This window comes from Palaemon carinicauda, chromosome 32 (assembly GCF_036898095.1).
Source record: "Palaemon carinicauda isolate YSFRI2023 chromosome 32, ASM3689809v2, whole genome shotgun sequence".
NCBI lineage: Eukaryota > Metazoa > Arthropoda > Malacostraca > Decapoda > Palaemonidae > Palaemon > Palaemon carinicauda.
This window is the reverse complement of record NC_090756.1, coordinates 72,928,958-72,954,685: the sequence shown is the minus strand read 5'-3', so window position 1 is coordinate 72,954,685 and position 25,728 is coordinate 72,928,958. Positions and strand designations below refer to the sequence as shown.

At 43.7% G+C, this 25,728-nt stretch overlaps 1 protein-coding gene across 4 annotated transcripts in view; it reads left to right on the top strand.

Annotated features, from left to right (window-relative positions):
* The window catches only part of LOC137625386 (uncharacterized), a 622,677-nt gene that overhangs the window by 212,144 nt on the left and 384,805 nt on the right, over positions 1-25,728 (top strand). For 3 of the 4 annotated variants that reach the window (XM_068356251.1, XM_068356250.1, XM_068356249.1), the window contains one exon: positions 7,065-7,164. The exons of the other annotated variant lie outside the window; for it this stretch is intronic. In XM_068356251.1, the coding sequence (XP_068212352.1) occupies positions 7,086-7,164 (79 nt within the window). In that variant the 5' untranslated portion in view covers positions 7,065-7,085. The remainder of the gene's footprint in view (positions 1-7,064; positions 7,165-25,728) is intronic. 4 annotated transcript variants of the gene reach the window in all.

Sequence of the window (25,728 nt, the reverse complement as noted above, 5' to 3'; positions counted from 1 at the left end):
TTATTTTATTTTATCTTTTATTTTTGTATACATAAATTAAATGTTACCGGCGTCAATGACCTCAGATGTCAGGATGCCTGAAAACTTTGAATCAATCAATCAATCAATCTCAGGTACGGACCTTACTTCCCCGTGGGGCCGTCACCACCTCTATCGATCTTACCGACGCCTATTATCATGTACCAATAGCTCGAAACTTCTCTCCTTACTTAGGCTTCCGCCTAGGCAGGAAAGCCTTTGCGTTCAAAGTCATGCCCTTCGGCCTCAACATTGCACCCAGGATATTCACGAAACTGGGAGAGACAGTGTTATAACAACTCAGGAACCAAGGGATACAGATCATTGCTTATCTGGACGACTGGCTCATTTGTGCTCGGTCGACCCTGGAATGCAACAGAGCTAAGACGAAAGTACTTCGATTTCATGCCAACCTGGGATTTCGGGTCAATCTCCAAAAGTCCCGCCTGCAACCATCAGGCCACTTCGAATGGTTAGGCATTCAGTGGGACCTTTCAAAGCACAAGCTATCCCTTTCTTTCAAAAAGGTAAGAGAAATAGCTTCCAAGATCAGGAATTTTCTCAAACACAAACAGGTGTCCAGAAGAGCTTTAGAAAGAATCCTCGGCCGTCTCCAATTCGCTTCAGTAACAGATCTCCTATTAAAAGCCAAACTCAAAGACATCAGTCGAGTTTGGAGAAAGAAAGCTACAGTACCGTTAAGAGACAAGGTCTCGAAGATCCCCTCTGTCCTGAAAATGAGACTACGCCCATAGTCAGAACCGAGGAACCTCTCCAAATCGGTTCCTCTACAATTCCCACCTCCACAAGTGACAATTCATACAGATGCGTCTCTGAGTGGATGGGGGGGGGGGTTACTCCGAACATCAAATGTTTCAGGGCTCTTGGTCACCCGCCATGAAACAGTTCCATATCAGTGTTCTTGACCCTGAAGAGACTCTCTCCTCCGAGGTCGACCCACATCAGAGTAGTGTCAGACAGCACAGCCGTAGTACACTGCGTCAACAGAGGAGGATCCAAGTCACCCAACCTGAATCAGGTCCTGGTCACTATCTTCGCTTTGGCAACAGAAAAGAACTGGTTCCTGTCAGCAACTCACCTAGCAGGAGTCCAGAATGTGATAGCGGACTCACTATCCAGGACGAAACCACTGGAATCAGAATGGTCTCTAGACATAAATTCATTCCGGTGGTTACTCAGGCTGGTTCCGGGCCTCCAGGTAGATCTATTCGCAACTCAGATGAATCACAAACTTCCTTGTTATGTGACCCCAAACCTGGACCCTCAGGCTTATGCCATGGACGCATTAACCCTGGATTGGAACCATTGGAAGAAGATTTACCTATTCCCCCCAGTGAATCTTCTAATGAAAGTTTTACACAAACTACGCTCCTTCCGAGGGGCAGGGGCTTTAGTAGCACCTCACTGGCCAAAGAGCAGTTGGTTTCCTCTCCTCCTCGAGTTGAAACTCCGTCCCTTCCCGATCCCATTCCCCAAACTGACCCAAGTAGTCCAAACTCAGACTGTGTCAGATTCCTCAAGGATAGCCAAAACCCTAACTTTGTGGACTTCATGAAGTTTGCAGCTCGTAGAGACGCAAACATTGACCCGGAAAACGTTCTCTTCATCGAATCAGACAAAAGGGACTCGACAATTCGTCATTATGATTCGGCCGTTAAGAAACTAGCAGATTTCCTAAAGAATTCAGACCATACTCGTATGTCTCTGAATTTAGCCATCTTTTTCTTTAGGTTCCTATTTGACAAAGGCCTAGCAGCTAGCACTATAACCACCATCAAGTCAGCTTTGAAGAAAATTTTCCTTGTTGGGTTTAACATTAACCTAGCTGATTCCTATTTCTCATCTATTCCAAAAGCGTGTGCTAGGCTTCGACCCTCGGTTTGTCCACAAAAGGTCTCTTGGTCTCTGAACGATGTCCTCAAACTTGCGTCAGACACGGACAATGAATCCTGCTCTTATATCTCTCTTCTTAGGAAGACTTTATTTCTAACGGCTTTGGCCTCAGGTGCTAGAATCTCAGAACTAGCAGCTCTCTCACGAAACTCGGAAAACATAGATTTCCTCCCTTCAGGCGAAGTACTCCTTTTCCGGACAGAGCTTTCCTAGGTAAAAATGAGGATCCGCAAAATAGGTGGTCCCCTTGGAAGATTATTCCTCTTCCCCAGGATACTTCTCTGTGTCCAGTCACTACTCTCAGGGCCCTTTTAGCTAGAACTGCCACCCGCTCGTCTGGCCCCTTGTTTATCAGAGAACAAGTAGGTACTATTTCCATTCAAGGTATCAGACAACAAATCCTCTACTTCATTAAACATGCTAATCCGAAATGATTTCCCCATGCTCATGATATACGGTCAGTAGCTACCTCCATCAATTACTTCCAGAACATGGACTTTGATGACCTTAAAAAATATACGGGTTGGAAATCTCCTATGGTTTTCAAACGCCACTATCTAAAGAACTTACAGGCCCTTAGATACCCTACGGTTGCAGCTGGGAGTCTTATCTCTCCCCATTAATCTCTTCTTCCTTTCTTCCATCTCTTCTCTTCTCCCTCCTACCTGCCACTCACATCACGTCGCCACTCTCCTGGGTGGTTCGTTAGCCCTAAGATATTTACCATGTTTAATTCCTATGATTCAACTGTTATTGTATTTACCGTTACTTTAATGTTTAGATATGCTTAGACATGTAAGATTTGATGCGTTTTGCGTTTGGACACTCGGATGTTTCCTTGTCTTCTTATTTATTAGCCTCACGTTCACTATGTCCTTTGGCTAGTTTGTAATTTTATGTTTACTTACATTATTATATTATATTATTTTCTTACATGGTGTTTGTATTCTCCTCATTATGTTATTACTTTATTGAGCTTGGAAGGCATTCTCTGGTACATTTTCACCGGGCGTCACAGGTCGACTCAGAAAAGGGATTTTGACGAAGGAAAAATCTATTTTTGGGGAGAGACCTGTGACGCCCGGTGAAAACGTTCCCGGTTATTTTGTACAGACCCACCCTTTCCTTGCCAAGCCATATGTTCTTGCAGAAGGATGTCGTAAAGGGCGCTCGTGTTAGGTGTCGGTGGCGTGGTCCAAGTGTGGTTTCTAGGGCTTCTGTTATGGCCCTTCCCTTTGATGAAGGAATTATCTAAATGGAAGACAGCCTGTGAATAGTGGTTTTCACACGCCCCTGCTGTATACACGACACCCACAAGGTGCTCGCGCGAGGGTAGTAACCTCTGCATTCCATGCTTTTATCTTTTTCTGGTATATTTGGAAGATTATATCGGAAAAGTGTAAAGAAGGACCTTTTCACTGGGCATGACAGGTCTCTCCCCAGAAATAGATTTTTCCTTCGTCAAAATCCCTTTTCTGTCGTATCCAGGGAGCACATCCAGACCCGGATATATAAAATGAAAGGTCAACGTATCCCATGTGTAGGGGAAGCTAAATTTTTAGGTTTGATATTTGATTGTAGACTTACATGAGTTTCTCACCTTAAAGTATTAGAAGCCAAATGTGTTGAGGCTCTGAATCTTTTAAAAGTATTATCCCATACATCTTGGGGGCAGACCACAATACTATTCTAAAATTATACAAGGGCTTGATTTTTTCCAAAATTAGTTATGGATGTGAAACATACTCCTCAGCCACCCCAAGCCGATTAAAGATATTAGATTCAATACATCATGCTGGTATTAGATTGTCCACAGGTGCGTTTAGGACCTCAGCTATCCCAAATCTCCTTTTTGATGCTGGAGTTACCTCTAGACCTTTACCGAATGTCTTCCATTATTCGATATTGGTTTAAATTATAAAGACTCCCTAATTCTTTATCCTTTCAGACTGCAAGCTTTGTAAAACACCCCACATACTTTGTTGCACCCAAAATCTCCTCGACCTTATGGCTTTCGGTTGAAATAATTATTAAACAGTCGGGATATAATTAGAAGTAAGGTACTTCCATTCAAGGTATCATCAACGCCTCCATGGAAATTACCAGAGATATCTTTTTGTAAATATTTTATTGAAGTTAAGAAGAATATGACGGACCTAGAAGCCAGGTCTCTTTTTATGGAATATGTTGAAGAACAGAGAGGATCGACTTTTATATATACTGATGACTCCAAATCTGATGCTGGCGTTGGATTTGGAGTACATAGTAATTATTTTAATTGTAGAGGTGCACTTCCTCTAATAGCTTCCATATTTACTGCCGAACTGTATGGCATATTAACCGCTATTGAGAAAATAGCGTTGGAGAAGGAGGTAATTTTTCAATTTTTAGTGATGCAAGGAGTGTCCTTCAAGATTTAGAAATTCTAGTAACCCTCTAGTTTTAAAATTTTTAGAATGCCTTTTTATTATTGGAAGGAGAGGTATAATGGTTCGATTTTGTTGGGTTCCAGCACATGTAGGTGTGTCTGGGAATGAGAAAGCAGAATTACTGGCGAAGAATGCTGCATATGAGTCGCTACCAAGAAGGTATCCCGTTCCTTGCAATGATTTCCTACCTAATATCAAGAAATTATTTTGTAATAAATGGCAACAGCACTGGAATAATCTAGATGGCAATAAAATGAGAGAAGTTGCAAATGTTATATCTCCTTAGAGGTATAACATGATGCCCTGAAAATGGGAGACGTCTCTTTGTTGTCTCCGTATTGATCACACTCGGTTGCCACACGAGTTTCTGCTGAAGGGCCAACACCAACCGTATTGTGACGACCATTCAGTACCTCTAACAGTGAGGCATTTTTTGACCGAATGCCCCAATTATAATAACTTAAGGAATAGATATTTATTTGAGGCTCGAGGTGAAGGTGGCAGGTTCATCCTTGCCAAGATTCCTGGACATGATGTGTCCTACTATGCAAGTGGCATTTTTAGATTTATTTCAGGAGCAGGTCTTTTGAAAACAATTTAACTTTTATAATGGCATTCAACTTTTATGATTTTAATTAAATATTCTTTTATTTTTTTCATATATAAACTAAATTATATTGGCATCAATGACCTTAGATGTCAGGATACCTGAAAACTTTAAATCAATCAATCAAACCAACAATGGTGGGACAGCATAGATGTATCCCCATTTCCCCAGTTCTGTCAGATAAGAAAGTCTTCAGCCAAGTAAGGATAAGCAAGAACTTATCTATGACTCCGCCATGACATCACGCAGAATGGTTCTTTGACCTTCTGCAGCTACTGATGGAGCTTCCGAGGGAACTTCCTCCACAGCACGATCTAGTCAAACAGCCACATGCCAACATCTTCCACAAAGCTGTAGCCTTGCTTTGAATTCATGCCTAGAAACTGTCCAGCACCCCCTCTCTCAGACTTTTTGCAACGAGTTGCTGAAAGGATGCCTAGACAGTCTTCCAGGCGAAGTGGTTGGGTTTTTTTGTGACCAGTGTCATGGAAGGGATATCACTCCCCCCTCTGATGCCTCTATTCTAACAATAGCAGAGTTCCTGTTATACATTCGGTAAGAAATGTTTCTCTCAGTTTTGGCAGTTATAGGTGGTAGCTTTAGGTCTCACCTTTAAACTGAAAGGAGTAAATATTTCCTCATTGTTGGAACGGGGTTCGGGTCCTTATGTCTCTAAAGCGTCCACCTCACGAAACGTTGCGGCAGGCAACAGATCTCCATCTTACATGGGAGACGGTGTTCCTACTCACTTTGGCTTCAGCCAAAAGTGTTAGTGAGCTGCATGGTCTATCTTCAAATGTCTCCCACTCAAGGAGATGGGGAGTAGTAGTACTTGCCTTCATCCCTGAATTCATTGCTAAGACTCAAAATCCAGGTGTGCTGGATTCTAGGTTCGGCCCATTCTGGATAGAGAGTCTTCGTTCTGTTGGCAAAGATCCAGACCAACTGGTACTTTGCCCAGTCAGGAGTCTGAGGTGTTACTTTAAAAGAACGGCAGCAGCTTGCCCCCGCGTGCCATCACTACTTGTCAGCATGGGTAAAGTCAAGAGAAGGGTCACAAGGAATAGCTTTTCCTCCTGGTTTCGCTCTCAACGCAGACCCTCGTCCTTCCAAATGACCCCGAGCTCATGGCATCAGGGGAATTGCAATATCCCTGGGGTTCAAGAAAAACTACACTGTGGCGCAGGTACTGCAAGTGGGCGTGTGGAAGCGTCGGATGACCTTCACCGCCCACTACCTGCAAGACGTTATCCAGAGGAACCTGGAGACATTCTCCATTGGTCCTGTGGTGGCTGCACAAGTGGTCTATACACTTCAAGTTCCTTGATGAACAAGTAGCAGAGGGTTGAGGGCCAAGGTTACCCAGGTTAATCTGGAGTGAATGAGTAAGAGTGACTGGCTCCTTTCTTCCTTCCACCTTCTTCCCCTTTGGGGAATTAGCTCCATGGTACTCAGCACAGCTGAGCTCACCTCTGCAGGTAAGATCCACTTCCCTTGTATATCCTAAGTATAGAATCAATACTTGTTGTGTCCCCAATACCCCTACGAGGGAGGGTATTGGGAGGACTTTCGTATCTTTATGACTGGAATTCCTATGTTGAGATCAGCTGCATTGCTAATATCACAAACACACAGCTTCTGCAGGCCACTAACAGTGCATACACTAATTACAGCACTTCATTTTAGCGAGGGTAGGGTTTATACTACACTCAACCATACATTGAGGAAGAGAGAACCCCAGGTCAATCAAGGCCAGTTGGTGAGGACTTCTTTCCTCCTAAGAGTGAGTCATCCCTGTAAATAGCAAAGGTTTTGTATTTGTGCAGGAACAAATGACAAATTTGTAAAATAATTTGTATTTTTTCCAGCATATAATTGGAGCTATTTATACAAATTGGCCTGCCACCCTGTCCCCTCGGAAATCTTGCCAGAAAGCAAAAGTGGTTGCTCAGCTCAGGTGTGTGAGCGAGCGGGGTAGCTGCAATACCTCCTACCCCCACCCGCTAACTAATGGTTGGGGTAGTTATCTGCTAGGAAAAATACAAATTATTTTACAAATTTGTCATATTGTCTCACATTGTCTGTATATTTTCTAGGCTGTAGAGGACGGGAACATTATGGCATGTGATATCTTTAGAAGTTGTGATGTTAAGAAACTGTTGAAGAATAGAGGAGTCCTTTTAATTGGAGATTCAAGTAAGATTTTTTTTATTTTATTGAATTTTAATTTAATTTCAACTCTGTTACTTATTTTCATTGAATTTTTTTGGCAACTTGACCCCTGCCTTTTAATGTATTTTTTGAAGTGTGTGGTGTCTTTCATACAATGAAACTTGAAGAACTTAATGTATCATTATTGTTTTTTACAAGTGGATATTTGAATTCCAGTGTGACGAAAGAAAAAGTCAGTTTAATTACTATCAAGTATAATTAGACTTGAATGTACAAATAACTTTTTGTTCCTATACTAACAAACCTTCCGTTATTTATGTGTATTATCTTTCAGCGTAGCTAGAAGGTAGCCATTAGACTTAATTTGCGAGATGGCAACCCTGCCTAATAGCTTGAGCGGGTAAGGGGGGTCGGCTACCCAGCTGCCTCTATATATACTCTCACAGCAGTGAGAGACGTCACTTTTTCTATTGGATCAGTCGAGATCTGACGTGTCCGCTCTCTCCCTGACTGTCATTGGACTTTTGCTTTCTCTTTTCATGTGTGCGTGTCTTTTGTGATTGCCTTCACCATGCTAACCTGTCCAGGGTGCGAGGATGCCGCGTGTGGGACCTTCATGTCATCGTTGGAGGCCGACCCGCACTTTTTGTGTACCACGTGCCGAGGTCATCGCTGCAAGCAGGGTTCACCCTGTGCCGAATGTAGGAAGTGGTCTGCCTCCCAATGGGAGAAGTTTTGGCGATGTAGGAAGAAGACGACGAAGCGCGACAGTTTTCCCTCAGGGGCGAGCAGAGCGTGTTCTTCTTCTCGCACCCCCATATCTCTCTCAAAAGCTCCTTCTCCCTCGCACCCTTCCGAGGGATGATCGAGTAGCAGCGCAGATCGACTAACTCCTCATCAACCCTGGGGTACTGGGAGGCTTTTGCTTCCCCTAGAGGAGCAACTTCTCCTCCAGCCGCTGGCAAGCCATTCTCCCTTTCAAATTTGCTGCAGGTGTGGTGGTCCTTAGGGATTTTGGAACCCCTTCGAAGGAGGAGCTGCTGCGCCTTCTTCAGTGTGGTGCCAGAAAGGATGCATATCCAGAGCCGTCTACATCTCACGCTCTGGAACTGTGCAAGGTCCATCTTTCGCTTTCTCCTGGACCTTCCATGCATGGACGAGGTGATCACTTGTATTCGCCTCTCCAACGGCCCCTTGCTGACAACGAACCCTCTCTCCATCCTGGGACCTCGTCGTCCCTTAACCTTCAACCCTTTGTTTCTCCCCACAAGAACCTGCAGATTGCAGGTGTAGATCTTCCGGAGACCAGCGCTCCTACCACCAGCAGCGCTAAAGGACGAACATCACCATCGCCTCGCCCTTCTGGGCTCTCTTCCCTGATCGACGTTTGCGGCGATTGGAAGATCTTTCGGATCATAGGTCATCACAATCCGAGCGCTCTTCTTCTATAGGGCGCTGACGCTCTAGAGCCTCGCGCTCACGAGACCGCAGGTCTCAACGCTCTCCTCGGAGGCATTCCTCTTCACGAGGACGAGTCTCGTGATAACGTATTCTAGATCTCTGCGATCTAGATCACGAGAATGGTGCTTGCGCTCGCGAGGACGATGCTCCCGTTCACGAAGGCGGCTACGCTCTCGAGGGTACTGTTCACGAGAATGACGTTCATATTCGCGAGGCCGACAATCATGTTCGCGAGATAGGCACTCGCGATGTTTATGCCGTTCTCGAACAAGAGCTAGACACTCCCGTTCACGATCACGAACCGCGCGTTTGCGATCAAGGTCTAGAGTAGACGTTCCTCATCTAGAGGTATAGGTAAGTGTACTTTCAGCCAATCTGCACGTAGCCCCTCAACCTGACCCTCGAAACGACTTATGACCGAACCTGATGATGAGAATGACCATTCCTCAAATAGGCGCCTAGCTAAACCTCCAGTGCCTTTCAATGCCTGGGGAGTTTTAGCAAAGCGTTCACCTACACGACGCCTGGAAACATGTCCTGCTGTGACACGTTCTCCAACTAGAGTAGTCCCTACTCAGAGGCCTCCTCTGCTGACTTCGTCGGACGTAGGTGCTTCTCTGGGGCAGCAGGAAGGTGTTAGACCTTCCTCTTCCTGTGTGGCTCCCAGTGCTCCTCTTGTAAGCACTTCTGCTCATGAATCGCGTCCATTGATGCGTGAAACTTGCGATTTTGTGCATGAATCTCACAATTTCACTAGCAAATCTGCAATTTCCGCGAGCAATTCACAAGCAGATGTGTCGGAATAGCGAGCAAGTGCGGTACCAACACTTTTGCCTAGACCCTCTGCATCTTCTACCTCCAGCGGAAGACCGACACTGTCTCCAGAAGGGTTCAAGGAGCCTCTTAATAGGTTCACAAACGTACCTATTAGTCCAGACCTTCCTTCGCGCCCGAAGAAATGTGTTTCCCTGCCCCAGAGGTTATCACCTCCGTTGACAGGAGCTCCTTCTAAAGATCCACCCAAAGGACACTCTCCTAGGGAATTCCAGGGTTTACTTAGAGGTTCAGAGTTTCTTTCATGGGTGAATACGTTCATCTCCACCCTCCTGAAGCCTCTGAACGTTTTTCCTTCACCGTCACACCCTCCGACTGTTTCAGTCAAGGCAACCCCTAGGATCCCCCTGGAACCCTCATCGAGTTTGTCAGTTGGGAGTCAAGACCCTAGAAGGAAGACGACGGTAGACAAGTGCGTAGGTCATCATCACCCCGATCGCGTACTGAAGGTGCTATTCCTTCTGATCTTTGTATGGCCAACTTACCTTTTTAAACATTTAAACTTACCCACTGGTTATATAACAAAAGCTGGTTATATAACAATAGCTTTTTTGGGCTTAGGCCATGTCGTCCTGATGGAAAGTTCCTTCAGTAGCTTCCTAATGGTATATATGACTACAGTAGATATTCCCAGAGAATTAAACTAAAGGTTTCACAGAATTCTAACCTCTGGCGCGAGTACCCATAAGGTTTACCTTTAGGAGGTCGTATATTAACAAGGACGTATGCTTGACACGCCACATAGCTATCTGCATCCCACATAGCGTTTACGCTTCGAGGGGGAAGTTGGTGGCAAGTTATGGGAGGAGCCATTACAAAGTTCTCCTCCTCCGTTACTGTTACGGTACTCGGATGACGTCATAAACGACGCCATTATTGGCCGCCATCTTGGTTGACGTCATAACCGCGCGCCTTCTCCATTTCCTTCTCTCGTAGCGTCTATGACCAGGTGTTTTCCCCGGTTGTTCACTATTATTTACCAGCATGTCGCAATCTTCAGCCTCTTCTGCCCCTGGAAAGTTGAGTACCATATTCTTATATTGTATAAATCAGCTGTGGCCGTAAAGTAACGCCTTTTTATCTTTAAATACTGTGTTTTGTGGCGGAGCTGTTGCCTAAACCAGAGGCGTCCTGACGCTGTTGTTCGCTTCGCATTCTTTATTTTGTTAGCCAGAACAACTTTCCTGGTCTTATAACTAATTATCAGTATTAGTTATTTAGTCTTCATTGCTAGGAATTAGTTATATTATGCCGATAGTATTCGTTTTTTCGGCGAGTGTAGGTAGCCAAATTTACGACGCTAGAGTTGCTAGCCCCATCCCCTAGGCTCGATAGCCTAGGCGTTTTAGTTTAATTTCATGCATGATATAATAAGTGTTCCTAGTGTTAATCTGTGAAATGAAGATATTAGGTATTTATACATATAAGATTTAGTGATTGCACATGGGTTTTTCTCCTTCTAGAAAGTATACAAGGTGTTTTGATGATCTTGGTAGTCGATTCCCTTGCCCCTAACCTACGGCTTAGGGCTTTTGCATACTTTTACACCTCCCCGGTTACCTTTTCACTAAGGTAATCTCTCCTCCCTCTGAGGTAGCCTAGGCTACATCCTAGCCCTCCTTACCTTGAATGGTATTCAAGTGAGGTTAGGCTAGGATTTTCTTTCCCTGTCCAGAGCCATAGTTCATGAGCTTTGAGTTGTGGTCAGAACTTCAGAGTATCAGTCGTTTGCCCCCAGCTACCCCATTAGGTGAATGAACTTTCCTTTTGGTCTTCGCTGGATGGCAAAAAAAGGGGGGGGGGTGCCTCTGCCCTCCCCCCTAGGCCGCACCTGGTAGGGTTACGACCCTTCCTCCATGTTGCCTAGCGACTTGTCCTACATCTGCCTTCTCCAGGCTAGGGGATATGCTTCCCCTAGCCTAGGTTAGGCAGGCCCTGGGATTCTGTTTCTTTATAGTTTGAGATGACACGGCCATGCCGTTCTTTTACTTTACTAACCTACCCTAGGCTGGAGAATTAATTCTTCCTATACCTGGAATAGTGCCGGTACTGAAACAGAACCCCCGCTTTAGAGTGTTGGGGAAGGCTCACACCAACCCCCACACTCCTTCTCAGGACCCTTTTCCCCTCCCCCTCTGTCCTTTGGTGATGGCCTAGCCATCCCACCTCTGTCCACCGTCCTACAACTTGACCGAGTGCTGGCGGGTTGTGGGGTCGGGCCGGTTCTTTCGCCTGGTAGTCCGAACTGTTAAGCTTCCCGCATATAGTTGAACTACGGGATAGCGTAACGACAGGTCGGTCTGCTGGTGGAAGACCTCCCTGCTATCTTAGAGTGTTCTTCGGTCCTCCCTTGGACCGCCATCCGCAACCGTAGCTGACTGCCGGCTTAGTTGCGGCTGGATGGAAGCCTGATCATACTCTTCCTTCCATTTGAACCCTCCTTCTTGAGGAAGGCAAGGTTAGGGTAGTGAGCTGCTGCCCTTCCTCTATGCTTTCTCTCTCTCTTAATCAAGTGCCGGTCCACTGTCGCACAACTCTACCGGCAACAGCCGACAGCTTAGCCTAGGTCTCCTCTCTGTCCCATAGATTGATGTCAGGGTTGGAGTACCTACAGCCGGTTGCCTGCCGACTGCCGGAGGCCGCCGACATGTCGGCGATCTGCCATCAATTCCCGAGGTTGTCTCCCTTTCCCCGCCACATAGACTGATGGCTGGAAGGAGTTACCCTCAATCGGAGACTCGCCGGCGCCCAGTGTGTCTTCGATGCGTCGGCAGGCTGCCGGCTCCACCTAATTCATATTACGAAAGTGGACTGTCACCTTACTCTACCCTGCCGGCAATGCGCCGGCAGTTTCTATTGTATGGCTGTATACGATAGCCAGTACATCTATGGTATAGTACATACCCTAGACAGAAAACTATGGTGTATAGTTATGCAGTAAATACTTTCTATCATACTCTGTGCATCCATGCGCAGTCCCTTGCTGGGACCTATTTGAATTGGGGATAATTATTTCCCCCTTTTCACTATGCTGAATGAACTCAGCTCTCTCCCTTTCACCACTGCTAATACCCTGGAGGAAGTACTAGCTGTGCTATTCTATCCCTACTGGATAACTTCCCCCTTAGGGCTTAATTGAATGAAAGCCCTACAGTTAGTAGTGGTGTAAGGTCGCTGCAATTGGCTGGGCGGGATTCACAAGTATGTGTCTTTCCTGCTTCATTTCCAGCTTACCTATCCTAAGCTTACACTTGGAAAGGAATCTTATACTGTAATTGAGATTACTTTAAGACTAATCTAAGATCACTTTAAGTCCATAGTTATAGACTTCCAAATACTCATGTACCCCTTTCTTCTTTACAGGAGGAGTACATCCAGTGTGAGAGCGCCTTTTGCAGCATTCGGCGCCGTGACTTCTACGGCCACCTGGCGTGCCGAACCCACGCCAGCTGCTCCGTCACCCAAGGATCTCTGCGATATTGGGATCCGCAGGTTTGCACAGTTTGCAATGACCTGCTCAACGAGGCGTTCGAGGCTCCCCGTCAGCAGAGGCAAGGGACATCGCTCGCGAGAAACTACACAAGTGGGTGCGTGGTTTCCAGAAGAACGCCACTGGGCCCTAACTCCCTAGTGAGAATATGAGAGCTTTGCTCTTCCTTAAGGCATCTGCGGATGCCGTCATCCCCAAACCGGAGATCCCCTGTGTCCAACTGCCGGTTGATCCAGATGTTTATGACGCACTCCAGGACATCCACCTCGATGATGATGAGCGGATGTTAGAGGTATCGGATATCACTGAGAGGACTCTGATGGCCGAGGGTCGAGAAGAGGAATCTACAGAGGCTCCTGACTCCGAAGAAGAAGGCGCCCCTGCACCCTCTATCACTTCGGTAGTATCTTGGAACCAGTCCCCTCTACACCGTCCACTCCTATGCCCACATGAGCGGACACACCCGTGGATAATTTCCAAGCCTTGATTGCGGTCCTTGATGAGAGGCTCCGCCAGAGGGACGAGGATTTCAAAAAAGAAATCCTCTGTTTAACGAAGCAACTATCCTCTGTTTAACGAAGCAACCCCAGAGGAAGATCACCGTGAAGGACCTTCCAGCCTGCTCTGTGACGAACCCATGGAGGCATGCCGAGCACATGCCTATCACTAGTGGCAGGATCTTCGTAAATGACAAGATAGGCGCCGTCCCCCTTGAAGAGGTGGAATTATGGCCTAGCTTTGAAGCATATCCGGACTGCTACATTCGCCTCAAGTCCGAACCCGTTTCTAAGGAGGAAACCGAGCCTAAAGAGGTCATTGTGTTTGACCATGCAAAGGCTCAATCTCTGCTAGCCGGTTGTCTGAAGGACAAGGGCTACACCAACTCCAAGGTGCCGGCCCTGAGCAAGAAACACCCGTCTTTTCTTGTTCCTACCACCATGGTCTTCCCCTTCGCGTAGAAGTCCCTCCTAGCAGTGTTGAAGGCGGTGAAAGAAGGGAAACCCTGCCCTACATTAGAGGAACGTAGGCCCTTCTCCCTTGCCCTACCCCCTGACGACAAGAACTGGAAAGACATCCAGTTAACTTTATCTGTGGGAAAGTTGGAGGCCGACATCGCTGGACGTCAGTTCAATGAGAACCTCCGTAAGCTCTCCGAATATCTTCTTGGTTGGGAGCAGGACACGAAAGAGAGGCTGGCCACCTCCCTTTCCCTCCAGGTGCAAATGGAGACGATGGCTGGGGAACAACGGACCCCAGGCTTCTACATGGTCTTGGCCAAGACCCACCTTGCTACCCTAACAAAGGACTTTTATAGCTTCATCAGGGCACGGAGAGCCTGCAGAGAGTTCGTGTTTGCGAATGCCTGCAGAGAGTTCGTGTTTGCGAATGCCACCGTCAAACACGAACCAAGGAAGGTGATTTCCTCCAACATTTGGGGGAAAGATCTCTTTCCCAATGACCTCGTGAAAGAGATCGTTGACAGGGCCGCCACGGAGAACCGGAACCTTCTCCAAGAGTGGGGTATGTCAGGTAAAAGGAAATCTTCTCAGGATGAGGGCCCCCAACTGAAGAAGAAATCCAACAAGCCTAGACCTCAGCAGCGTCAGGCTAAATGCCAGCTTCCGGCAACTGCTGCTCCCCAGTTGGTGGCTCAGCCCCAACAAACTTTCCAACTGGTACCCCAGCCGGTGGTGACTCAGTCACCAGCCTTCACGACCGCCTACGAAAGGCAGTCGACTACCTTTCGTCCCAGAGGTAGAGGCACCGGCAGAGACTCCTCTTGACGTCCCTCCAGAGGAGCAAAGGGAGCAAGCGGCCGAGGTGGTAAACCCTCGGGCAACCAGAAGCAATGAGATTCTTCCGGTGGAAGGGAGACTCCGCCTTTTCCAGGATCGTTGGACCTTTGATCCCTGGGCTCACAGCATTATCAAGAACGGAATAGAGTGGAGCTGGGTAACACCACCACCAGCTTTCCACCAATTCTTCCCCCACTCCACCCCCGTTCTGGAAGAATACGTCCAAGAACTCTTGAACAAGAAGGTGATCAAGAGGGTAAAGTCCACTAGGTTCCAAGGAAGACTATTCTTTGTTCCCAAGAAGGACTCCGACAAACTCAGAGTCATTCTGGACTTGTCCCCTCTCAACAAGTTCATAGTGAACAACAAGTTCAAAATGCTGACTCTTCAACACATAAGAGCCCTACTGCCTCAAAAGGCATACACAGTCTCAATAGACATGGCAGACACCTACTGGCACATTCCTATGAATCGCCAGACCTCCTCCTACCTAGGATTCAGGTTTCAAAGAAGACAGTACGCTTTCAGAGCCATGCCTTTCGGGCTGAACATAGCCCCAAGGATATTCACAAAGCTCGCAGAGACGATTGTTCAACAGCTACGCTTACAAGGCATCCAGGTGATGGCTTACTTGGACGATTGGCTGGTGTGGGCAGCATCAGAAGAAGAATGCCTGCAAGCTTCCACAAAGGTGATCCAATTCTTGGAACATTTGAGCTTCAAGATCAACTCCAAAAAGTCTCGACTTTCTCTAGCTCAGAAGTTCCAATGGCTAGGAATCCATTGGGACCTTCAGTCACACTGTCTTTCCATTCCACTAAAGAAGAGAAACTAAATAGCAGGATCTGTCAAGAGACTCCTCAAATCCAAACGGATTTCAAGACGACAACAGGAACGGGTGCTCGGCTCCCTTCAGTATGCTTCAGTGACAGACCCAGTGCTAAGAGCACAGCTAAAAGATGCATCGGGAGTCTGGAGAAGATACGCATCAAACGCTCGAAGAGATCTCAAGAGACCTCTGCCGACTCGGCTACGATCACTCCTCAAGCCGTGGTCGGAGGCAAAGAACCTAAAAAGGTCGGTACCTCTTCAACTACCGCCTCCTTCGGTCGTTATCCATACGGACGCATCGCTAGAAGGATGGGGGTGGGGGGGGGGGTTGGTGTCACTCCCATCAACTTCAAGTTCAAGGAACATGGTCTCCCCTATTCAAGACGTTTCACATCAACATCTTGGAGGCCTATATAAAGCATTTAGATGCTATGGAGTGATAAAAGAAATTAGAATGAAACTTTAAAATGAAAAATGGCATTCATGGATATCTTATAGTAATCACGAGGAAGCATTCCATGTAATATGTAACATCATTAATATCAAAATTAATAACATAAAATTTCATGGGTGCCCTATGTGATAAAATTCCAAACAATTTGGATGTATATAGACCTGCTGACTGGTTTGAGAAAGATATTGATATAACTATGATTCCCCAATGAAAGCTAAAACCACCACTGTGGCTAGTTGCCGAGCCTAAAGGTAGTAATGGGAATTATTTTTGAATTAGCAAACTAATTCAGCAGTAATACTGTCTAACCTTAAGACAAGCAGTGATGAGGATATGTTAGATGTCAAACCCCACCTAAATTTTAGTTATGGAAGGGGAGTAGTCTTCAATAAAGATCTGTATGAATTTACAGAAGAGGAAATACTAGCCATGTGCCATTAACAGTGTGGAAAGTGCATAAGATTCCAGGGACGTCAATGATTATCCTTACTTTCCAGGATGCTGATGTGCCTTTCCACATCGATATTGAAAATGAAAGAATAAAAGTTCGACCTTTCAAACAAAAGCCCTTACAATGTTTCAAGTGTTTCAAATTTGGACCTCCTTCTAAAGTTTGTAAAAATCAAAATATGTGTAGCATCTGTTCCAGACCTCATCAAGGAGACTGTACACTTAAGGCCAGCTGTTTGAACTGCAATTAAAACCAAAGGACTGACATCCTCCAATAAGAGGTGGATAACCCGGCTTGCTCATACCAAAAAAACCCACCCCTCTGTTGACGACCTGGAAAATACGAACATGGACCTCGGTACAGACAGCTCCAACTCGGGTTCTAATATTGTAACGTTGGAACCTTATATGCATTATGGAAAGAATGATAAGAAAACACTAGAGAAGAAGAGAGAGAGTGTGAGAAATGATGACAGTACACAAAGATATAGAAAAGTAAAAGTATTACCTGTTAACTATGAAGTAGTGAATTATGAAAAAATTTTGATCTTAAGAATTTGAAAACGGAAGAAATGAGCGTTTAAATGTTTTCAAAGCTAACAGGGAAATAGTCACTTTATGTGGAGGGCAGCAAAAAATTCTACCCCAAGGAAATGAAAGTCTCTTGATAGACACACTATCCCCATTACAAGGTGAAAGGCTAAAAACACTTACAACATTGGATGGTCATAGTGTAAAATGCATTTCGCACCCTACTTTCAACCAGAGTAGAGGTGTGATATATGCTCCACAATTGCTGGATATAGAGGAAAAAGAAATTGAGGATGAACTGAAAAGTCAAGGAGTAGTTAAAGTAGTCAGAATGAGAAAGAGAGTTGGAGAACAACGTATTCCTCTTGCTATTTTGATTATAACATTTGATCAATGTCGATTACCAAATGTTATTAAGGCTGGTTGGCTACCTTTGAAGGTGAAACCTTATATCCCTTCACCATTGCAATTTTCATCATTGCCAAATGTATGGCCGTTTAAGCCAGAAATGCAAGGAAAAAGTAAATAATAAGCCAGCTGTTTGTGACAACTCTGGAAAAAGTAGTCATGGAGTATGCAGAGAAAACCCTCATTGCATACATTGTGGGGAAGCACACCCAGCTACATCTAAAAGCTGCATTAAGTTTATTTTTGATAAAGAAATTCAGGTCATTGGGACCATGGAAAGGGTTACTTTTAAAGAGGCTCGTAAAAGAGCTCTTGAAAAGCAGGTAAGACCAAGGCAACCATTTTCAATGGTTCTGAAAAAAAACTTGCCAAACCACACAGACGAAAATTATATCTCTACTTCTAAGATGGAGAAACAAATGAAAGTAGTTAAAGAGGTTGAAAGTCCCATAAAAAATCTATGTCCAGAAATTGTAGAAAAATCAAAACAGATACTTAAAGATCTGAAAGTTATTCAAAAGCCAACTACTCCGATTCTAAACAATAGTACAAACCTCTCTCAGGCCGTGTCCTTGCCTGATCTGATGGAGGTTCCACTTGAAAGTAATTTACCTGGTGAACCTGTATTGGGGAAGGTGCAGAAACCTGACAGATCACAACCTTTTAATCGAAAAAGAGAGAGACCTCCATCTCTCTCGCCTCCTACCATAAGAAACATTAAAGTCACGACTTCAAATAAATATATCTTGTCTGCTGAGGTTTCTGATCAACTGGAAGGTAAATTGAGCCGATCAGAAATTTAAGTTGAGGTCCACCATCCTCCTTAACAATTAGATCAAAAGGACACAAAGAAAAAGAGGAACACAAAACCCACTATACTGTATCAAGATCCTCTCTAGAGATACCAATGGGAAATATTGTTAGATCAAATATTGCCAATGGGAAGACTTCATCTAAGGTGTCTTCCAAAAAATAGATCATAGTTTTTTCCCCCATTCTGCAATGGAATTGCCAGGGTTTAAGGGCGAAATATGAAGAACTCAAGCTCCTCATACGTGAGCACTCCCCTATAATTGTATGTCTACAAGAAAGCAAGCTTCATGCTAATACTCCTTGTCCTCGAGAGTATGTTAGCTATAGGACACCGTATGATCAACGAGCAGGGAGCCATTGGGGAAGTCTTATATATGTACGTCGAGATGTTCCCCAAATATCTTTGCCTATCTGTACCCCTCTGCAGGCAGTGGTTGTACAGATTGATATAGGGAGAAAATACACAATCTGTTCTCTTTACTTGCCTACAAATGATAACGTCTCATATGATAATACAGTAGAGGTGATTAAACAACTCCCACAACCTTTTCTCTTACTGGGAGATCTTAATAGTAGGCATCCTTTATTGGGTGATGTATTGGCAAACGCAAGGGTTAGTATTATATCATAAATTTTGGAGAATGAAGATGTTGGGCTCCTTAACACAGGAGAGCCCACACATTTCCATGTTCGGACAGGTACCTTGTCCTGAATTGACCTATCAGTTGCAAGCTCCAACTGTCTTCTCGATTTTAATCGGAGAACATTAGATGATTGGCATACAAGTGATCATGCACAAATTATTATAAACACCAACAATGGTCCACCTTTACAGAGATCGCCTCGATGGAATCTTGATAAGGCGGACTGGAATAGATTTCGGGAGTTAAATGAAATTGAAGGAAATGCAGAACAGTTTGAAATTGTTGATGATGCCCTAGACTTACTTAATGGAACTCTTCACACAGCAGGAGTCAATTCCATTCCCAAAACAACTAGGATATTCAGACGACGACCAGTTCCCTGGTGGTCATCAGAACTAACTGTCCTGCACAGAGCCAGAAGAAAGTCTTTAACTTGATTGCTCATGCGCCGTACTGAGGAGAATTTAGTCATATAAAAGAAATGTAGAGCACAGTTCCGTCGTGCCATGAAAGAAGCTAGGCGCCAGTCATGGGAGTCATACAGTAGAACACCAACATCATCTGTGTGGAGGAAAGTCAAAAAGACAGCAGGTAAATTCACCCCACCCACCACCAGTGTTAAAGTAAATGGCCAGTATATGACTGGAGCAACCGAAGTTAGCAATGTCCTGGCTGACCATTTTTCAAATGTATCGTGCAAGTGTGAAGCAGCTCCTGGTCACCAGTATAGGAGCATTAAAGAAAAGAAAGTTTTAAATTTCGCAACAAGAAAGCAAGTCATACAATTCTCCTTTTACTGAAAGAGAATTTGATTCTGTTCTTCCTACGTGTAACAATACAGCCCCTGGACCCAATGGAATTCCATATGCAATGATTAAACACGTACCTTTTAATACAAAGTTATTTCTTTTAAGCATTTTTAATAGAATATAGTTATCCAAGTGTTTGGGAACTAGGCATTATTTTAGCCTTTTTAAAACCTGGTAAGTGCAAGTTTTTAGCAGAAAATTATAGGCCAATTGCATTAACATCTTGTTTGTGCAAAATCATGGAGAAGATGGTCAATGTAAGATTGATGTGGTACCTTGAAAAGAAGGGTATTTTATCACCCATTCAATGTGGATTCAGAAAAATGCACTCAAAGACTGATGTGCTAATACGACTTGAGTCCTCCATTTGTAAAGCGTTTTGCTTCCAAACAGCACCATGTGACAGTCTTTTTTTTTTTTTTTTTTATCTTAAAAAGGCATATGATACCACATGGAGATACGGTATACTTAAAAGAATCCATGAGTTTGGATTAAGAGGAGAGCTACCACTATTTATTCAGTCATTTCTTTCACATTAAGTTTTCCAAGTGAGAGTTGGGGAAGCTCTATCACAGAGTAAATGCCAGGAAGAAGGAGTTCCTCAGGGGAGTGTGCTGAGTGTAACCCTTTTTGCACTAGCAATTAATGGGATATCCTCAGTCATTCCCCGGGGTGTTCTCTCAACATTTTTTGTGGATGATCTCTCCATACCATTTGCTGGAGCTAGAATGGCAATGGTTGAGAGAAAAATATAACGCTCTATTGATAGAATTATTCATTGGGCCGATATGAATGGATTTAAGTTCTTGACAAGTAAAACTACGATTGTCCATTTCTGTCGTATCCCGGGAGTACATTCAGACCCGGATATATACATCAAAGGTCAACGAATCCCATGTGCAAGTGAAGCTAAAGTTTTAGGGTTGATATTTGATTGTAGACTTTCATGGGTTTCTCACTTAAAAGCATTAAAAGCTAAATGTCTTGAAGCTATGAATCTCTTAAAAGTATTGTCCCATACATCATGGGAGCAGACTGCAATACTATTTTAAAATTATACAAGGCCTTTATTTTTTCCAAAATTATTTCTGGTTGCGAAATATACTCCTCAGCCACCCCAAGCCAGTTAAAAATATTAGATTCTATACATCATGCTAGTATTAGATTGTCCACAGGAGAGTTTAGAACTTCACCCATCACAAGTGTCCTTGTTGATGCTGGAGAGTTACCTCTAGATCTTTACCGAATTTCTGCTATTATTCGATATTGGTTTAGATTGCAAAGACTCCCTTATTCTTCAGACTGCAAGCCCTTTAAGGCACTCAACATTCTTTGAGTTGCACCCAAAATCTCCTCAACCTTTTGGATTTCGGGTCAAACAATTATTAAACAATCTGAATATAATTAGAATTTAGGTGCTTCCATTCAAGGTATCATCATCTCCATGAAAATTACCTGACGTATCTTTTTGTAATTACTTTATTGGAGTTAGGAAGAATATGACTAACTTAGAATCCAGGTCTCTTTTTATGGAATATGTTGCAGAACATAGGGGATCGACTTTTATATATCCTGATGGCTCCAAATCTGATGCTGGCGTTGGATTTGGAGTACATAGTAATGATTTTAATTGTAGAGGTGCACTTCCTCTAACAGCTTCCATATTTACTGCCGAACTGTATGGCATACTAACCGGTATTGAGAAAATAGCGTTGGAAAAGGAGGGTAATTTTACAATTTTTAGTGATGTAAGGAGTGTTCTTCAAGCTTTAGAAGTTTTTAATTCTAGTAACCCTCTAGTTTTAAAGATTTTAGAATGGCTTTTTATTATTCGACGTAGAGGTATAACAGTTCGATTTTGTTGGGTTCCAGCACATGTAGGTGTGTCTGGGAATGAGAAAGCAGATTTACTGGCAAAGAATGTGACATAAGAGTTGCTACCAAGGAGGTATCCCATTCCCTGTAATGATTTCCTACCTTACATCAAGAAATTTGTTTGTAATAAATGGCAACAGCACTGGGATAGTCTAGATGGCAATGAAATGAGGGATGTAACAAATATGATACCCCGAAAATGGGAAACGACTCTCTGTCGTCTCCCTATTGGTCACACACGGTTGACACACGAGTTTCTGCAAGGGCCAATACCAACCATATTGCGAGGACTGTTTAGTACCTTTAACAGTGAGGCATTTGTCTCGACCGAATGCCCTAATTATAATAACTTAAGAAATAGATATCTGTTTGAGGCTCGAGGTAAGGATGGCAGGTTCATCCTTGCCAAGATTCTTGTACATGATGTGTCCTTCTATGTGAGCAGAATTTTTATATTTATTTCAGAAGCAGGTCTTCTGAAAACTATTCAATTATTATAATGACTTCTTAACTTTATGGTTTTAATTGAATTCTCTTTTATTTTTCATATATAATACATGTTATTCGCATCAATGACCTTAGATGTCAGGATGCCAGCAAACTCTCAATCAATCAATCAATCAATTCAAACCATAAATCCGCTGACAGGAGTTGCAAGATTTATAAGTTTGAAGAATCAGCCCTCAACAAATCCAGAACACATAAGTGTGGGACATGCCAAAAGACTACTGAAAAACCAAAAAGCTATGCAAAGGCACTGAAATCAAGAGAAAATATACCACGGGAGACATCAAACCCACATACTGCTGCCAGTAACTCCAAGAAAAGAAATTCATCATCTAATGATAGTAAAGTTTTGCTTGACAAGGTAAGCATATTGCCTGCCAAGGCTTTGCCTCTGTGTATTAAAACTGTGCTACTGCACACTTCTATACAAACTTCATCCCCCATTACCAGCAATAGTACTAACCTCTGTAAGGCCATGTCCTTGCCTGATTTGACGGAGATTCCACCTGAAACAAAGTTACCAGGTGCACCTGTGGTAGGGAAGGTGCAAAAACCTGGTAGGTCCTCACCACCTATAAATAGGAAAAGAGAGAGACCTCCATCTCTCTCACCCCCTTCCATAAGAAATATTAGAGTTATGACATCAAATAAATATGATGTTTTGTCTGTTGATGTTTCTGATCAACCAGAAGAGAATTTAAATAAATCAGAAATTCATGTTAAGGTCCACCATCCTCTCAACAATTGGATCAAAGCAACATGAAAAGCACAAACAAAAAACCATATTTATCAAGACCCTCTCTAATAAAACCACTGGGAAATAGCATTAGATCAAAAATTGCTAATGGGAAGACTTCATCTAAAAGTTCTTCCAAAAAATAAACCATAGTTTTCAAACATTTAAACTTACACGCTGGTTATATAACAATAGGTTTTTAGGGCTCAGGCCATGTCATTCTGATTGAAGTTCCTTCTTAGTAGCTTCCTAGGTTATATTTGACTACAGTGATATATCCCAGAGAATTTTACTAAAGGTATCCAGAATTCTAACTCCTTTAGCGAGTATCCCTTATATTTCTAAAAGGGATATCGCATAATATCAGAAGACGTATTCTTGACACGTCACATAGCTATCTACACCCCTAATAGCGTTTACGCTTCGAGAGGGGAAAGTAGCAAGAATTATGGGAGAGCCGTTATTAAGGCAACACTCCTACTGTACTGTAATTGGGCGCCAGCCCGTCTCTGCATGGCGCCATCTAGTCATTCTTTCTATTGTAGCGCCTTAGACAGGTGTTTATCCCGTGTTATCTCTCGCTATTTTGGTTTGTTTTGCTGCGATGATGTCTTCCCAGCCTCATCTGCTTTTGGAAAGTTAAGTATTATCTTTGAATTGTATAAATGTAAGCTCTTGCCAGTTTTTTCCTCGATTTAAGATCGTAATTAACGTACAAGAGCTGTTGCCAGCCGGATGGCGTCATGGATGCGGTTGTTCTTTTCATGTACATTTAGTTAGCCAGAACGACTTTCCCGGCATTTCTCGCTTTAATAACTTTTAGCTATTTAGCAAATTAGCTAGGGATTTTTATATTATGCCCTTGTTGTCGTGGATTTGGCTGAATTATGACCGAGCCCCACGAGTGCTAGGCTTCCTAGCCTAGGCACCTGCACACTTCATGCATGATATAACCTTCCTGGTAAATTTTTATTGAAGCTCAGGCAATATTTTATACAATTAAGATATTACTGCATAAAAATTTTCCTCTTCCAAGATAGTATACGAGAGTGTTTCGGTAACCGATTCTCACTGCACCTAGGCTACCAGCCTAAGGGCTTTAGTATACTTTCATACATGTCCCCAATTGCTCTTGTATCGTCTTTTAAGTGGAGACTGACACATCCTTTAACTTTTAAGTCGATACCAATCTCCTTGCGAGATTTAAGAGCAATTCCTCTTCCCTCTGACTAGCCTAGGCTAACTCCGGTTGGCTTTGCCTTGAACTGTGTTCTGGCAAATCTTTACCGGGGTGTTCCCATTTCTTTCTCTCAACCACTGAGTCGGTTTTGAGCCTAGAACGGGACATCAGAGTAGAATGTCTGTCATTGACAACCGTCCGTCTTCGTGAAATGACTTCCCAAGTCAGGTTAGGTTGCCTATGCAGGAGGCTAGACCTCCCTAGGCCATACCTTGGAGGCGTTATATGATAATTCCTCCTTTCCATGGCCTAGCAGACAGTCCTGTACCATGTCATTGTTGAAGGTCGGCGACCAAGGTTCGTCAAGTGATAGATTACGTAATTCATCGATTTCTTCAATATTATCACCCAGGAGCTAATTTGTCAGCCGATGAGTCCACTGTCCCATTCAAAGGTCGCATGGGATTCAAAATGTATAATCCAATGAAACCTACCCCTCTTAATGAGAGAATGCCTTGATGAAGTCATTAAGCTTCAGCACGGCATTTAATTCCCGTGCTGAAACTTGGTGACGGGCAAGAGGGCTCTCGAACTTGGGGAAATTGCTCCCCCAGTTTGAATCTAAATTTCTCTCTTTTACCTTTTTCTTTTTCTCAATACTACTTCAACCTTATCCTAATTTCACAAACTTTCTTTAGTCTTGCTTTCCAAACTCTATGAGAAAAATTTCCCTCATTATATGTGTGTATATATTATGTACATATATATTTATTTATTTTTTTTTTTTTCTTTTCTCCTATGGCTTGGATGTTTTCACATCCATTGTAGCCCCGGCGGGGATGTTCATACATCCTTTATTGCTGCCTGCTTTGATGAGTGGGAGGAGGTATCGCGGTTGGGAGGTGTTTGCATTCAAAGCTATATATGAGAGTATTGGATGATTTCAGCCATCCCGAAGATGGTTTGGACCTTTTTGGCGGAACTATTCTCAAGTGTTGGGTCTTCGGAATCCAGGGGGATCCAATGCTTGGGGTAGGACTCTCGGCTTTTGGCCGGAAGCCCGTCATTATAGATATGGGGAGGATGATTCCATAATTTCTTGGTCTCAGTCCTAACAGGCGGGTTCAGCCTACACCTGTGCCTCTATATCTGTTTTGATGCTATCCTTCGGGTAGGGTATGGAGTGGACCATCTGGGAAGTATACTCTCATTGTGCCGATAGTAGAGAGTGCAAATTTCCTTTCCGACGCGTGATGGCCTAACATTCTCGAGCAGGTACATCAAACTAACTCTTTTCCCTCTCTTTACTATTATGGATTCTTTAAGGAACGAACTCCCATCCCCTGGATACGCTGACTCTCCCCCGGCACTGTTGACGACCTCTGCTAATGTGATAAGGGATAGCTCTGTTGATGACCTCGGAACGGGAAAGGACCATTCTACTGATATTTCTAAATCGAGTAATTTGGGTAACACGAGGAAACTTCGAATCCTCCATGTTACACAAATTTCAATAGAAACAAATTATGATGATCTATGTAAAGCATTTGAATGCTATGGATGCATAAAAGAAATAAGGATGAAACTTGAAGCTGAAACTTGGGATTCATGGATATCTTATAGTAGTTATGACGAAGCATTTAGTGCAATAAGTAATTTGAATAATATTAAAATTAATAACTTGAATGTCGCGGCTGCTCTCTGCGATAAGGTACCAAAAGATTTAGATGTGTACAGGCCTGCCGATTGGTTGGAAAAAGGCACAGATT